Below are 15,021 nucleotides of genomic sequence, written 5' to 3' on the forward strand. Positions count from 1 at the left end.
AAATAAATTGTCATGCTGCATTTTAAGTACAATTTCCAATGATAAAAAGTGTCAATTTTTAACATAACTTAATTTAGATCAGCATATTATTATAATTCTGTTTAACATGCACATGCATTTTAAATGAATTGATGAACCATTCAGCACATGTTTAATTGCATTATGTGCGACATATAATTTTTTTTCTGAAGCTGTCTGAGAGGAGAGACTGAGAGAGAGAGACTCGGAGAGAGAGAGAGAGAGAGAGAGAGAGAGAGAGAGAGAGAGAGAGAGTATGAGGGCGGGCGGGCGGGGGGGGGGGGGGGGGGGGGGCGGGAGGGAGGGGAGGAATGGGGGCGGGGCAACAGTGGAGGGCCGCGAAAGAAAATGGGAGAACTTGGTTCTGATCCGCAATTGGATTAATTCCCATACGGTCAAGTTTACAAACATCTTCTACTTCCGGTTTGAGAAGAACAGTCCACAGGACAACACGTAGAAATTTGCGTGCTTCGATTTCTCACAGTGTCTGTTACATCAGTGAATTAATTGCACCAAAATGGAGTGGTTTTCAGGAAATATTCCGCAGGCCATTCAGCTAGCAAAAGAAAGAGGTTCGATCTTCCTGGTTTACGTTACAGGTGAGTTCCAAAATCGACACGTCCAAAATCGCAAGTCACACAATAACATAGGCCATTGCATGGTTGATCGAGAGATGCTGATGCGTCACCGTAATGTTTATGCGTGATGGTGGGTAATGCAGTTTCGTTGCTGGTTATTTTGAGATTCTGTTTCGTTGTTGGTTATTTTTAACATGCTTTCGATGAAATATTGTATTTTTGACAAGTGTTTTTGATTTAATGCGACGTGGATTGTGTGAGCCGGGGTACGGCCCTACGGGTACTTTTTCTTCTTCTTCAATTACTGAGGGACATCCCTGTACAGGAAAACTATCCTCATTTTGGTTGGTGCGCCTATGCTAAGGTCCCAAGAGTGAAACTAGATAAAGTGGATAGTGTACCTATTTCTCTATAAAAAATGAAAACATGGGTGGGTTGGTGGGAAGCTATTGCTTTTCCCGATTCGCCCTGGTGCCCAGTTCCAGACCCTGAGATGAGGGGCTAGCCTTCCACCCAGTGCTACCTAGCGCAGCAACTGGCCCCCGACCAAACAATACAAACAGGACAAAACAATAAGGAGCAAGAGCAATAGATTAATTATATATATACATGTACATAATGTATAATATATACTGATTTCTTAAGGGTTGGGAGGGATGAAGATCGAGGGGGAATGGGTCTGGAGAGGGGGTACATGTATGCATGTTCAACTTTCAGTCTGGTCCAGTGCTTGTGTACCGCGTTTAGTTTTAACTTTAACAATGATTAACCCAGTGATGGCGCTAGTATTTTTTCAAACCGGTACCCAAACTTTTATGATGCAAACAGTCTAGAAATAAACGGTAGGCAGGTCATTGGAACCAGTAAGAGTCCAACTGTACTGGTTTCATTGTTTTACCAGCGAAAAAAAAACGGTAGCTCTAAAAATCAACTGGTAGGTCATACCGGCAGCCTATTTTTTCTGATATTTTCTCGTTTCAACCAGTAAAATACCGGTAATTACTGGTTAACGACAATACTGTTAACCACCTCAGTGTTTGTCCTCCAGGTGAAGATGAAGACACCAAAGGGATGGACAAGATGTGGGAAGATGCTGAGGTGTCTGAGATGTGTAAGCGTGACGCCACTGTTGCCATCAAAATTCAAGGAAACAGGTAAGTTTTTATGGTACAATATATGGAATTAAGTAAGTAAGTGTATAAATATTTTTACAACAGCAGATCTGAAAATCTAAACAGGTTGTATGCAGCATTTTTAATTTGGCTTTGAAATTCTTTTTTTAGAATAATTGTTGCACAAGTGTATAATTTACTATAAACTGTAAACTTTTGAAAGTGAAACTGATACTGATAGATCCCCTGTTTGCGGTCAATGTTTCACAACCTTTTAACTTGTCTTCAAAATTATTTAATTGGGTCCTCATGCATTATATTGCTCAGTGAAGTGAAAGTATGATGGTGAAGGTTTGATTGCTCTTTTGTAAACTTGTATTTTAAACTTAAATATATTTTGTTCTTTTTCAGTGAATCTTGCACATTCTTCTCACAGATCTGTATCCTTGATTATTCTAGCATATTTGACAATTAATCTGTAGAATGGACTTGTATACTCGTATACTTGTTTTTTATTTTATTTTTTTTTAAATCTTATCTGCATGTAGGGTTCACACATGAGAATCTTCAGACTTTTGGCTGAAATCACTTGTTTGTGAGCTCCCAGACATAAAATTAGAGCTGTTTTTGTGCTACTGCCTACATTCTCAGAAGAGACGAACTCTTGTCACGTTTGCATGAGTTGTGAGAGAGTGATCACTCTTGAGTCAAACTTTTTGAGTCAAACTTTCTCACGTGAATACACTGGCTAGTCTCTAGCGAGGGATGTGTCTGAAAGTGAAATATGTGGACAAGGAGCATAAATTTATAGAAAGCTTGCCACAGGAGTATTCACTCAGATTTCACAACCCCTACAATCCTGACAAGTTATTTCCTGAATTGGTCTATTTCATTTTCAATTTCAGAGATGTTTTTGGGTCCTGAGAATTAGTGTATTTTTTTGAAACCACAGGTCGACAGGCGCATTGGCCGAGTGGATAAGACATCAGCCTCCTATGCGGAACTTCACTGGTTCGAATCCCCGCCCCATCTGGTGGTTTAAGGGTGGAGATTTTTTTGATCTCACGGGTCAACTTATGTGCAGACCTGCTAGTGCCTTATCCCCCTTCGTGTGCACATGTAGGCATAAGACCAAGTGCTCATGGAAAAGATCCTGTAATCCATATCACTATCAGAGTTCGATGGGTTATAGACACACGAAAATACACAGCTTGCTTTCCCCGAAAGCGGCGTATGGCTACCTGAATGGCGGGGTACAAATGGTCATACACGTAAAAATCCACTCGTGCAAAAACTTGAGTGACCGTGGGAGTTTCAGCCCATGTTAAAAAAAAGTAGAAAAAGAAGGAACCACGGGTCGTTTTCAGATTTCTTCATGTATCCTTGTTCCCATTGCTGATGATTGAGTAAGCCTTGACAGACTAACAGATCCTGTGGTGATCATACCATCAGCATACTTTATCGGAAACAACGGCACGCCGCTGGAGGTCATCGGGGGTAAGGTGGACGCCGACAGTTTCAGGCAAAAAGTGCAGAACGTTCTAGAGGTGAGTTACCTTTGCACAATACTCAATAGGGATGGCCACATTTCACAATTTTAACTCGCCATCCGGGCGAGTAACTTCAAGAAATTCACTTGTTCAGCAGAAATTTTGCTGGCCCGGTAGATACCACAGTTGATCTGCGGTGTTTATATGGCTTAAAACTCGATATTACAACCCAAAGGGTCGCATTTGACCTGAATTTTCATTGTCCATCCGGGCGAGTTGCCAGGCGGTTTCTACTAGCCTGGCAGATGGTTTACTCGCCCCTGGCAACTGGGCGGACGATTTGGCTATCCCTGCACAAGATAAAAAAAAAAAAAGTTTGTCAAAAATGAAACACCCCATTAACATTAACATCAACATTCTCTTTTTTTTTATTCTGCAGTTTGGAACGTTAGCAGCCTATCTGTTTTTCAATATTTTACGACCAGATTTTCTGAGCTTTTGGTAGGTCTTAAAAGACAAGAGCAGTGGCGTGGTGGTAAGAAGTCGGCCTCCTAATCGGGAGGTCATGAGTTCGAATCCCGGTCTCTGCCGCCTGGTGGGTTAAGAGTGGAGATTTTTCCGATCTCCCAGGTCAACTTATGATCAGACCTGCTAGTGACTTAACCCCCTTTGTGTGTACAGTAGTACCTGCCATATCCGGTCACCCATTAGTCATTGCAAAGGTGACCGCAAATATCAGGTGGCCGTTCATTACAGGCCCCCTCCTCCTCCAAAAAAACCCCCAAAACACGATCAAGTTTTCATGAAGAAAAGAAAGCGATCATCCACGAGCCGCCGATTCATTGTCTCTGTTAGTTTTGCTTTCGTTTATACATCTTAATTATTTGCGTGTTTAACTCGATCGTCCTGGCTAAGCTATTGTTTCGTATGTTTCTATGTGTGTTGTTTGGATTATTATATATGTATTTGAGTGTCAGATAAACAAGTGTTTCAAACTCACATCAGCTGTGATCGATCCGGAAGTGACTGCCGTAAATGTACATGTATGCGCATGTCTGTATTTACAGTTTGCGCATGCGTAAGTATTCATGTCGTCTGCTCGTGCTGTGCCGTCTTTGCACACAACACACACACACACACACACACACACACACACACACACACACACACACACACACACACACACACAAAGTTTGATACTGAAGGAAGCAACCAAATACATCTATTCAAACAAACAAAAATGGAAAAAGCGAAAACTCAGTGTAAATGTCATTCTTCACGGATGCCTCGTTGTCGCCACAAACGACAGTCATTCCAAACGCTGGCGTTTGTTGAAGAAGCTGTCCAGCGTGGGTGGGCGGGGAGAGCCAAAGGCGCTCGCCCGCGAAAGTGACAAGTGGCCGTTAAGTGGCCGCTCCTGTCGAGTAAGAGGGGCACCTTAGGGCAAAAATCAGTGACCGTTGACCGCGTCAGACAGGTTAACGGCCATTAAGAGTCAATTATAGAAGGAAAACTCATTAGTCATGGGAAAGCTGGCCGCTCCGGGCAGGTTCACGCCCACGAAAGGGCCGGAAATGGAAGGGACTACTGTACACGCAAGCACAAGACCATGTGCGCACGGAAAAGATCCTGTAATCCATGTCAGAGTTCGGTGGGTTATAGAAACACGAAAATACCCAGCATGCCTCCCCCGAAATCGGTGTATGCTGTCTGAATGGCGGGGTAAAAACGGTCATACACGTAAAAATCCACTCGTGCTAAAAACATGAGTGAACGTGGGAGTCTAAACCCATGAACAAAGAAGAAGAAGAAGAAGGTAGGTGTTTAAATAAGGGGGTTTCACTGTTGGTATTCATGTGTTTATTTTGCCCCTTTCACTTTCAGAGAAACAAGTCCAATGAAGCCTCCCCAGCGCAGTCGTCCCAACAGCAGCACATGTCCTCCGCAGCATCATCATCAGCAGCGTCACAATTACCAGGCACTAGTGCCGCCTCTTCAAGCAGATCTGATGTTGCCATGGCAGCGACATCTGAGGAAGAGGAACCGCAGAAAAAGAAAAGCAAACCTGAATTGGATGATCGTGTTGAAAGGTCAGGGGAGTGGTGTGGGTTGGTGTGGAGAAGGAGGGGGGGGGGGGCATAGACTTTTATGGAAGATGATCAAATGGATGGGTTTGGGAGGAATTAGGGGATGAGAAAGGGCAGACAAAGAAGAGCAAGGCTGACCTTGCAGATCGTGATGTTTGGGGGGAGGGGGGGATCGGAGAACCTCAAACATAGCAGCTTCAACCCCAAAATAGGGGAATTCCCTGACCTGATGACATAGTGCAAAGTTCGTCGAACTGAGTTCGGCTTGGTTTGGCTGTATTCAGTAGCGGGTTTTAGACTTTTACTATGTGTGTGTGTGTGTAAGAGAGAAGAGAAAAAATATTCGTAGACACAGAGGTTAGTTTAAAGGAAAAGATTGAACTGGAAGAGAAAAGTATCTGTGTGCACATCTGTATCGTTTGTAATAACTGTTTGTGTGCGCGCACACATATCTCTTTGCACTAAAGGTGAAGGAGAAGATGGGACCTTGATCAAATGTATCGATAGAGGAGATCATGATGCTTTGGCTGTACTAATGGGGCAGTCACACACACGATTCAATCGTGAGATTTACCCTGTCACACTGGCGACTGAGCAGGGGCAGAGCCAATCAGAATGTGTCGATGCGGCCTTCACGTCATGACGTAAAAAAAATAGCGGACAGTGGCGGACAGCGTCTCTTCGTCGATTCAAAACTTTTTGGAAGAACCGTTTCTTACTCAGATATATAAAGGAGACGTTTTAGGCGTGTACAGTGGTCGGAAACCATTAATTGCAACTGTCTGGGAACTTTATTTCTCGCAAAGGCTAAATGCTGAAAGGTATTTTTCAGAAAGGTAGAGCGATGTTCGAACATTAGTGTCTGTTCTGGCAAAGCGCGTTTGCTGTGTTCACTGTGACATGTCACTTCCGCACCGCTCGCGTGGAGTTATCGTTCGTCAATCGTTAGTCAATTGTTCGTCTATCGTTCATCGTGTGATGGGTCAATGGCCTACGATGTGATGTGCGATCGGCTCAAGATTGAATTGCGCGATTGAATCTCAACGATTGAATTGCGTGTGTGGCTTTAACTTAAAGGCTTGTTTCTAACAGATGAATTCTTTTACAGGGCAAGGGAACTGCTCGAAAAGAAGAAGGCACTGAAAGCTCAGGAGGAATTTGAGGTAAATCTTTAGTTGCTCAGCTTTTTGTTTAGAAGATCTTTTCCCTTTACATATCAGCACACTGACTGCTTGTTGTGCTGAGCTAGAATTTTTTTAATGAGAAGACATGAAAAATCTATACGGGTAAATCCACATATTTCCCACCCAGTTTAGCTTGTGACAATTTTGTGTGAGAATGTTTCACTGAGGAATTACTTTTGCTAGATGAATGCCTGCAGCTGGGTTACGGCGTTTGCTTTTTTCTGATCAGTCTTTCAGTTTCAAAGCAATTCTTGGTTAAGTAAAGTTTCCACGTGTTTTCTCCATGTGTTTTTTAACCGGAAGTCCATCGTCCCCCAAGAGATCTTCACCTTGGGTCTGTTAGTTATGCTGGTCCTGCAAGTTGTGAATTGACTGACGTTTCAGAAAGAGCTTCCTACAAGTTGTGAATTGACTGACGTTTCAGAAAGAGCTTCCTACAAGTTGTGAATTGACTGACGTTTCAGAAAGAGCGTCCTACAAGTTGTGAATTGACTGACGTTTCAGAAAGAGCGTCCTACAAGTTGTGAATTGACTGACGTTTCAGAAAGAGCTTCCTACAAGTTGTGAATTGACTCATGTTTCAGAAAGAGCGTCCTACAAGTTGTTGATTGACTCATGTTTCAGAAAGAGCGTTCTACAAGTTGTTGATTGACTCATGTTTCAGAAAGAGCGTCATACAATGTGAATTGACTCATGTTTCAGAAAGAGCTTCCTACAAGTTGTGAATTGACTCATGTTTCAGAAAGAGCGTCCTACAAGTTGTTGATTGACTCATGTTTCAGAAAGAGCGTCCTACAAGTTGTTGATTGACTCATGTTTCAGAAAGAGCGTCCTACAAGTTGTTGATTGACTCATGTTTCAGAAAGAGCGTCCTACAAGTTGTTGATTGACTCATGTTTCAGAAAGAGCGTCCTACAAGTTGTGAATTGACTCATGTTTCAGAAAGAGCGTTCTACAAGTTGTTGATTGACTCATGTTTCAGAAAGAGCGTCATACGATGTGAATTGACTCATGTTTCAGAAAGAGCATCCTACAAGTTGTTGATTGACTCATGTTTCAGAAAGAGCGTCCTACAAGTTGTTGATTGACTCATGTTTCAGAAAGAGCGTCCAACAAGTTGTGAATTGACTCATGTTTCAGAAAGAGCATCCTACAAGTTGTTGATTGACTCATGTTTCAGAAAGAGCGTCTGAAGGAGGTGGAGCGCCGCAAGACGGGTCAGAGCGTGCAGCAACTCAAGCAGTTCCAGCAGGAGCGGGAAATCCTGGAGGTGAAGGAACAGCTGAAGAAGGAGAAGGAGGAGGAGAGGAAGGCGCGGGAACACATCAAGCTGGAGATCGCCAGAGACAGGTAAGAGACAGAAGACCTGGGAACCCATGCGATTTTGCCGTATTTTGTACGCATGATTGTCAAAAACGATCAGTACGGTTCATGGGAAAAAAATACGAGAAAAATGTCTAGACTACTTTTCTTCACTAGCGCATCCCAAACCCCATCCAGTTTGAAAAAAGCATTTGTTTTAAATGTATAGGTAAACTTAAATAACGGTGTGATGGACGCGTGTGAAGCATGTTTCAATCATGGATGACCAAATGCTGTGTGGAGTACGCTCAGTTATCTGAAAAGACACCGAGTTTGTTTGAGAATACTCTGAGTACAAAACAGGGGTTCCCAGGTCTGAGACAGGTACAGTGGCACCCCTTTTTAAATTGACATACTTTAAAACCATTGTAATTTACTGAAAGTAGACAAACAAAATGTGCAAGATTACTTATTCTTTCTCTGAAGGCCTAGGATATATATATGGAACCAGTATTGATTAATAAAATCAATTTTTATGGTTAAATGTCTCAGCTTAGTAAAGAAATATCACCTTCGTTACATGGTTCCCTCTGGTACACAGCTCTGGAGATTGATAATCCATACGCTTCGTTTCAGAGCTGAGCGCAACGCCAAGTATCAGACGGAGAAATCACAGAAGACGGAACAGCAGGAGGCAGCAAGGAAGGCAAAGTTGGTGGAACAGCAGAGAGCGGCCGCAGAGGCTGGAGCCAGAAGGAGGTAACCGGTTTTCTGCATTTTAAACAGTAACAAGTTGGCAGAATGGCCTAGTAGATGAGACGCCGGCCTCCCATGCGGAGGGTTGGGTTTTTCAATTTTTGCAGTGCCTGGTGGGTTAGAGTGGAGATTTTTCCGGGGGGGGGGGGGGGCCGGTAGCTCAGTTGGTAGTGCACTGGACTTGTGATCGGAAGGTCGCAGGTTCGAATTCGGGCCGGGACGGACACGGGTCAACTTTATGTGCAGACCCAGAGACGGAAGCCATGTCCCACCCCCGTGTCATCACAATGGCACGTAAAAGACCTTGGTCATTCTGCCATAAGTGCAGGTGGCTGAATACACCTAAACACGCAGACACCTGGGTAGCGCGACTCCGTTGCTGCTAGCTTTCCACTGGGAGGAAGCGACCCGAATTTCCCAGCGATGGGACAATAAAGTAATAAAGTAATCTCCGCCAGAAAGGGGGGATGTCTTTTCCAAATTCAGTGTTTCAACATTTGTTTTCACATTTGTAATTTATCTTTGCAATAATTTTGTGCATTTGCATGTTGTCTTTCAATTGTAAAATAAGAAGGGATCCAAAAAAATAAATTCACTAGCAATACCTGTGACAAAGGAAAGGGTGAAAGGAAAAGAAAGAAAACACATCACTGCCTCTGAAAACATAGTCCCTAAACTAATCTTCCTTTACTTTTCCAGTGAAACAGCCAGAATCCAGTTCCGTTTGCCCGACGGCTCGTCAGTATCCAACCAGTTTCCATCATCAGAACGACTTCAGGCAGCCTATGAATTTGTTGTACAGAGAATGGACTGTGATGTCACACTTTCAACGGCATACCCACGACGAACTTTCACCCAGAGCGACATGGATGCGACCTTTGTTGACCTCCAGCTCGCTCCCACGGCTGTTCTCATTGTCGTTCCGGTAAGTTCTTGTGAACAAAGGGACCCCCATTTTGTGAGACCTAAAAGAATCAGAGAAAATCAGGCCGTTTAAAGCAGGAAGTCTTAAATAAGGGTATATTTAGAGAGATTATAAACAAAACCCTAATCCGAAACAGGCAAAAATCCACCTTCAAAAAGAAAAACAATGGATATGATCCACACGAAGATGCCCTCCATCAGCTCACTCGTAACGAGCAGACCATTGTCTTCCGCCTCCGGACAGGCCATTGTGGACTAAACAGCCACCTAAAAAGGATCGGCATCAGACAGTCGGCCCTGTGCCATTGTGGAGAGGCGGACCAGACACCGGACCACTTCCGGCAGACCTGCCAACTCCACTGCAGTGAGAGGAAACATGTCTGGCCCACAGGGACATCGCTGCACACCAAGCTATGGGGCAGCACTCAGGACCTGGAAATGACAGCCCACTTCGTCAACATCACGGGCCAAAAAATCTAGACACAGCCATCGTCAAACGCTGAAGAAGAAGAAGAATAAACCAAACATTTGATAAAACAGGTCTTAAAAGGGGCAATGTCTTAAATCGGAGGACAATCTTAACACTTTCTACCCCACCTATGTTGACCAAGTTTTTTTTTTAGTCGTGACCAGCTATGCTGCAGCAGGTCGTTCAGAATTGTAGTAACTGTGGAATGCAGGCGTTAGATCGACGTTACAGGAAGCGACTGAAGTGACTGTGTGTACGGATATATCCGTACGAGGTCAGATAGAGCCATATGAGTGGGTACTGATATATCCGTACCTGGGAGACAATGAGTTAAAAGAGGGGTTTCACTGTATAAACCTGTTGGTGTTTAATAGTTACTGTCCACAACTAAAGACACAATTTGAAAAATAAACGCATTTTGAATAACTCTTGAGATTGACTTTGGTGTTTTTTTGTCACCCAAATTTCTGAATTCCTGTTTTTCTCTGCATTCCAGGCGAGCGGTTCCCTCGGCAACAGTTCAGGTGGAGGAGGAGGGGGGTTGCTGTCGCTGCTTTTTGCTCCGTTCATGGTGATCTGGAACCTGATCATGTCGTTCTTCGCCCCCTCCCCCGCCCTCACTCAAAACTCAAACTCCAGTGCTGGCAGTTCCAGTAGTACGTCTGCTGCAGGAGGGGACAGAGAGAGACAAAGGTGAGTTAATAATAATAATAATGGACATTTATTAATCGCCCCTTCTCACAAGAGCTCACGGCGATTTACATATTAATTTCTGCCGTGTGAGATGGAATTTTTTTTTACACTATACATCACGCATTCACATCGGCCAGTAAATCTCAAGCCATTACGGCGAATGTTTACTTTTTACGGCCTTTATTCCAAGTCACACGGGTATTTGGTGGACAATTTTTAGCTATGCCTATACAAATTTGCCAGGAAAGACCCTTTTGTCAATCGTGGGATCTTTAACGTGCACACCCCAATGTAGTGTACACGAAGGGACCTCGATTTTTCGTCTCATCCGAAAGACTAGCACTTGAACCCACCACCTAGGTTAGGAAAGGGGGGAGAAAATAGCGGCCTGACCCAGGGTCGAACACGCAACCTCTCGATTCCGAACGCAAGTGCGTTACCACTCGGCCACCCAGTCCCATGTTGTGTGTGTGTGTGCAAGGGGGGGGGGGGGGGTGGTTTGGGTGGAATGGGTGTGTGTATGCATGCACGTGTGTGTGTGCCGGAAGCTCCAGTAGTATATCTGCTGCGAGAGGAGACAAGGTAAACAGTGACAAAGGTGATTTGTGTGGTGGGGGGAGGGGGGTGGGTGTGTGTTTCTTGGGTGTATGTGTGTGTGTGGGGTGTACGTGCGTGCATTCATGCATGTGTGTGTGTGTGTGTGTGTGTTGGAAACTCCAGTAGTATATCTACTGCAGGAAGGGACAGAGAGAGACAAATGTGATTTGTGTGTGGTGGGGTGAGGAAGGGAGAGTGGGGTGGGGGGGGGGGTGTATGTATGTGTGGGTGGGGGTTCATGGTGGTGTAGGGTGTGTGGGGTGTACAAGTGTGTGTAGAAGGTGTGTGTGTGTGAGATATAGTCGGGGGGGGGGGGGGGGTGCAGAGTTGTGTGTGTTTGTGTCTCTGTGTGTGCTAACAATATAAAAACAGATTTGAGGCAGATTTCCTGCAGAAGATTTTGACAGATGAGACAGCATCAGTGAAAGCAGAACATGTAAACTGCTACCTAGCTAGACCATTTTGCTAACATTTGAGTATGTCGGTTCAAAATACTGATACAATACAAGAAAACTTAGTTAAAAACCGGTGTCCGAATTAGTATCATCGAATTAGTAGAATGCTCTAATCTCTTTATTTCTCACTCTTCTATTTTTTTCAGTGCCACAAAGAGATCGCGCCAAGAGGGCAACATAAGACGCATGAGAAATCCTGACGATGATGACGACGAAAACGCAACTTGGAACGGCAACTCTACACAACAAATGTGATGGGGATGAAACGGTGTGATAAATGTGATGATGGTTATGGTGACGATGATGTTGAAAGTGGTGGAATGATTGAGAATGAAAGATGGTGCAGTGGAACCCTCTTCCAAGACCTGAAAACAAAACTGAGAGAAACAGGTTTTTACAAAAGGAGGAAGTCTTCAAATGGGAGAGTAAATTTACACAGGTTGTGCACAGAAAATCTGAAAAAAAAGAAAAGTTCTAAAAAAGGGGGAGGGGGGGGGGGAATTAAGGGGGGGGGGGGGTCGTTGTCTTAAAAGGGGAGTTCCACTGTATGATAGAGACAAATGTGTCTGGGCTGTGGCTTCTTCTTCTTCTTGGCGTTCGCAGAGGTTACACGATCAGTCCAGCACTGGTGATAAATGTTGTCGTTTTCTCCAACTCCTGTCGACTGCCGTATAGTTTGGTCTGCAAGGGAGTTGGTGACGGCCACACTTCTTTTCGTTCCTCATCTAGTAAGGGACATCGCTGTAAGATGTGTTCCGCTGTTTGGTCTTCTTGACCGCAGGCACAGGTTGGTGATGGCGCCAGCTTGAACTTTCGGTTCATGTGAGCATTGAGCCTGTTGTGGCCAGTACGCAGCCTGATGAGGTTGACTTGCTGCTCTCTGGACATTGTGTGGAAGTCATCTCTGTTTGTCCTGTGGCCAGAGTCTTTCTTATTGCAGCAAAGATCAACCTTGCAGATACGTCTAAACTTATTTACTTTCTTTACTTTATTTGGTGTTTAACGTCGTTTTCAACCGTTCAAGGTTATATCGCGACGGATCTAAACTTATCACTGGTTTAAAATGGAATTGAAATTATAGACAAACTCAAGAGGAAGTGTATTTCAAATAAGTTATGAAGCTAGAAACATGTTAAAGAAGAGGCTTTTTAGTACAAAAAGTTGGACCTGTTCTTGATACCGACATAGACAGAGTTGAATTAAGAAAACAAGTCTCATTACTATAACTTATTATTTCAAACCCTTTCGAATTTCTAAATCATGCTGTACATATATTAACTAAGAAAATTTGACTTTTGTCTCTGAGACCAGAGTGACCTAGTCATCTGTTTTTTTGGTGCCATATTAAAAAAAACCATTTCATCTCTTAAATATTGCTGCATTCTTGACAAATTCTATGCGCTCTAAGAGGCAGAGAATTTTGATGTTTCGTTTTAAATTTTATATTGATAAGAAAGCTCACTGTGAATTCGCATTAATTTATGATTGAGAAAAGTGTAAATAATGCAGCAGCTTTGCTGTCCATTAAAATACATATATGGTTAAAGGAACCAAAACAGAAGGGAAAAAAGTTAATTAATAAAGTAAAGGCAAGAATCCACAACAAAAGATCACAAAAAGAATAGACTCCCTTGACAGTTAAAGGCACAGTAATACTCCCATAAACCATCACAGAGCTCCCCGAGCGTACAGTACAAGCATACTTCCATTTGAACGCTCACCGAACGGGAACATCCTGGCTGCTTTCTGTCGAGCGTGAGAAATTTTCAAAGAATTTATTTTCATGGACTTGTTCCTCTACAACAATGGCGCCTCGTTTTGGTGCTGGACGGCTGTTATGAATATTCAATACCGGAATGTCTGGACAGTAAGCCTCCCGTAAACCATCACAGATACTGTCAGGCTTTTACACACAGTACAAACACCCTTCCATTTGAACGCTCACCAAACGGGAACATCCTAGGTGCCCTACGTAAAGAGCGAGCAATTTTTAAAGAATTAATTTTGCAGATTGTCTCGAACACTTTTTGGACCCATCCTGAACTCAGGTCAAAAATGAGTTACTTCCCTTCGGGTCTCATTCTATTGATGTAAACTGGCCATAGCCGTGGATCGATGATTATCAGAATGTTTTTGGACCGTGGTGCGTTTTTGCGCTAGACCTAACTTTTAAAATCTAAATAATAAATTGACAGCTTGTTACACAAACATTCTTTAATCATAAAAGAATTCTTTTTTCATCAAGACAAGATCAGTACAATTCGAAGTTGTGAAAGTTTGAAAAAAGAAAAGCCCGGAAGCAGGGTCACGCAAGGGTCGTAGCAGACGACGGTTTATGCATATCGCCGTTCCTCTCAACAGTCAAAAGCCATCGCTAGAGTTCTTGTGAACCACAGCCGTTTGTTTCGTGCATAAAAACGTGCTATTGTAGATAAGCTCACATCGAGTCGCATTCAAATGACTAACTGACGACTACATTGTGAAAAAGGGAAACTGGATCACACAGGTTCACGATGGCTCAGGGGTAAGATAAACCACGCAAAAATAAATTCTTTGAAAATTGTTCGCTCTTTACGGAGGGCACCTAGGATGTTCTCAATCGGTGAGTGTTTAAATGAAAGGGTGTTTGTACTGTGTGTAAAAGCCTGACCGTATCTGTGATGGTTTACGGGAGGCTTACTGTGCCTTTAAACACTTTGTTGACCAAGTTTTTTTTTTAGCCGAGACCAGCTATGCTGCAGCAGGTCACTCAGAATTGTAGTAACTGTGTAGCAACACGCTGGAATGCAGGCGTTAGATGGACGTTACAGGAAGCGACTGAAGCGGATATATCCGTACCTGGTCAGATAGAGCCATATGAGTGGGTACGGATATATCCGTACCTAGGAGACAATGAGTTATCCATTCATACAACAGTTATATGAGTATTGAAGGTATGTTATGATTCTTTACTTGTCATGTCTGCTTATTTGAGTCATTATCTTCTGGCAATAATTTCACAAATAAAGATTATGCGATGAATGAAGAATGGTAAGATTGTTATGCATATATATATATATGTGTGTGTGTGTCAGCTCCTGTGGTGTATTTTTATTCTAAAATGAGGTTAAAGTGGTGTGTAAAGGATGTTGTGCTCTGTAAAAGACTTTGTTTATGAATATATGTATATTTCTGCATAATGATTTTATGCCCTCTGGTTTGTTAAACCTGGATATTTTTGCACTGGAACTTTGAAGAATTTAGGAAGAGGAAGGGTTTGTAAAATTGCAATCTGCGAGGATTTCATTTGGTCTGTTTTGGTAAAGAATGCAATCTGAAATGATTTGATTGCTGTTTAAAATAAATTTAAGATAAAA

At 43.1% G+C, this 15,021-nt stretch overlaps 1 protein-coding gene across 1 annotated transcript; it reads left to right on the plus strand.

Annotated features, from left to right (window-relative positions):
• Positions 1 to 428: 428 nt before the first annotated feature.
• LOC138947465 (UBX domain-containing protein 4-like) lies at positions 429 to 12,086 on the plus strand. The gene is made up of 11 exons (XM_070318947.1): positions 429 to 617; positions 1,645 to 1,750; positions 2,120 to 2,148; positions 3,137 to 3,255; positions 5,083 to 5,288; positions 6,394 to 6,448; positions 7,650 to 7,819; positions 8,408 to 8,530; positions 9,227 to 9,452; positions 10,417 to 10,613; positions 11,812 to 12,086. Exons 1-11 carry the CDS (start codon positions 536 to 538, stop codon positions 11,918 to 11,920), a joined length of 1,422 nt encoding a protein of 473 aa, XP_070175048.1. The 5' UTR covers positions 429 to 535; the 3' UTR covers positions 11,921 to 12,086.
• The last annotated feature ends 2,935 nt before the right edge of the window (positions 12,087 to 15,021 follow it).

The sequence above is a fragment of the Littorina saxatilis genome, linkage group LG14 (assembly GCF_037325665.1).
Source record: "Littorina saxatilis isolate snail1 linkage group LG14, US_GU_Lsax_2.0, whole genome shotgun sequence".
Classification (NCBI taxonomy): Eukaryota; Metazoa; Mollusca; class Gastropoda; order Littorinimorpha; family Littorinidae; genus Littorina; species Littorina saxatilis.

Bases quoted from the DNA above. Each gene is read 5' to 3' on its own strand.
- LOC138947465 (XM_070318947.1), top strand. From the start codon at position 536: ATGGAGTGGTTTTCAGGAAATATTCCGCAGGCCATTCAGCTAGCAAAA. The intron at 1,751-2,119 runs GTAAGTTTTTAT...GTTCTTTTTCAG, and splicing joins ATCAAAATTCAAGGAAACAG to TGAATCTTGCACATTCTTCT. The intron at 2,149-3,136 runs GTATCCTTGATT...ACAGACTAACAG, and splicing joins CACATTCTTCTCACAGATCT to ATCCTGTGGTGATCATACCA.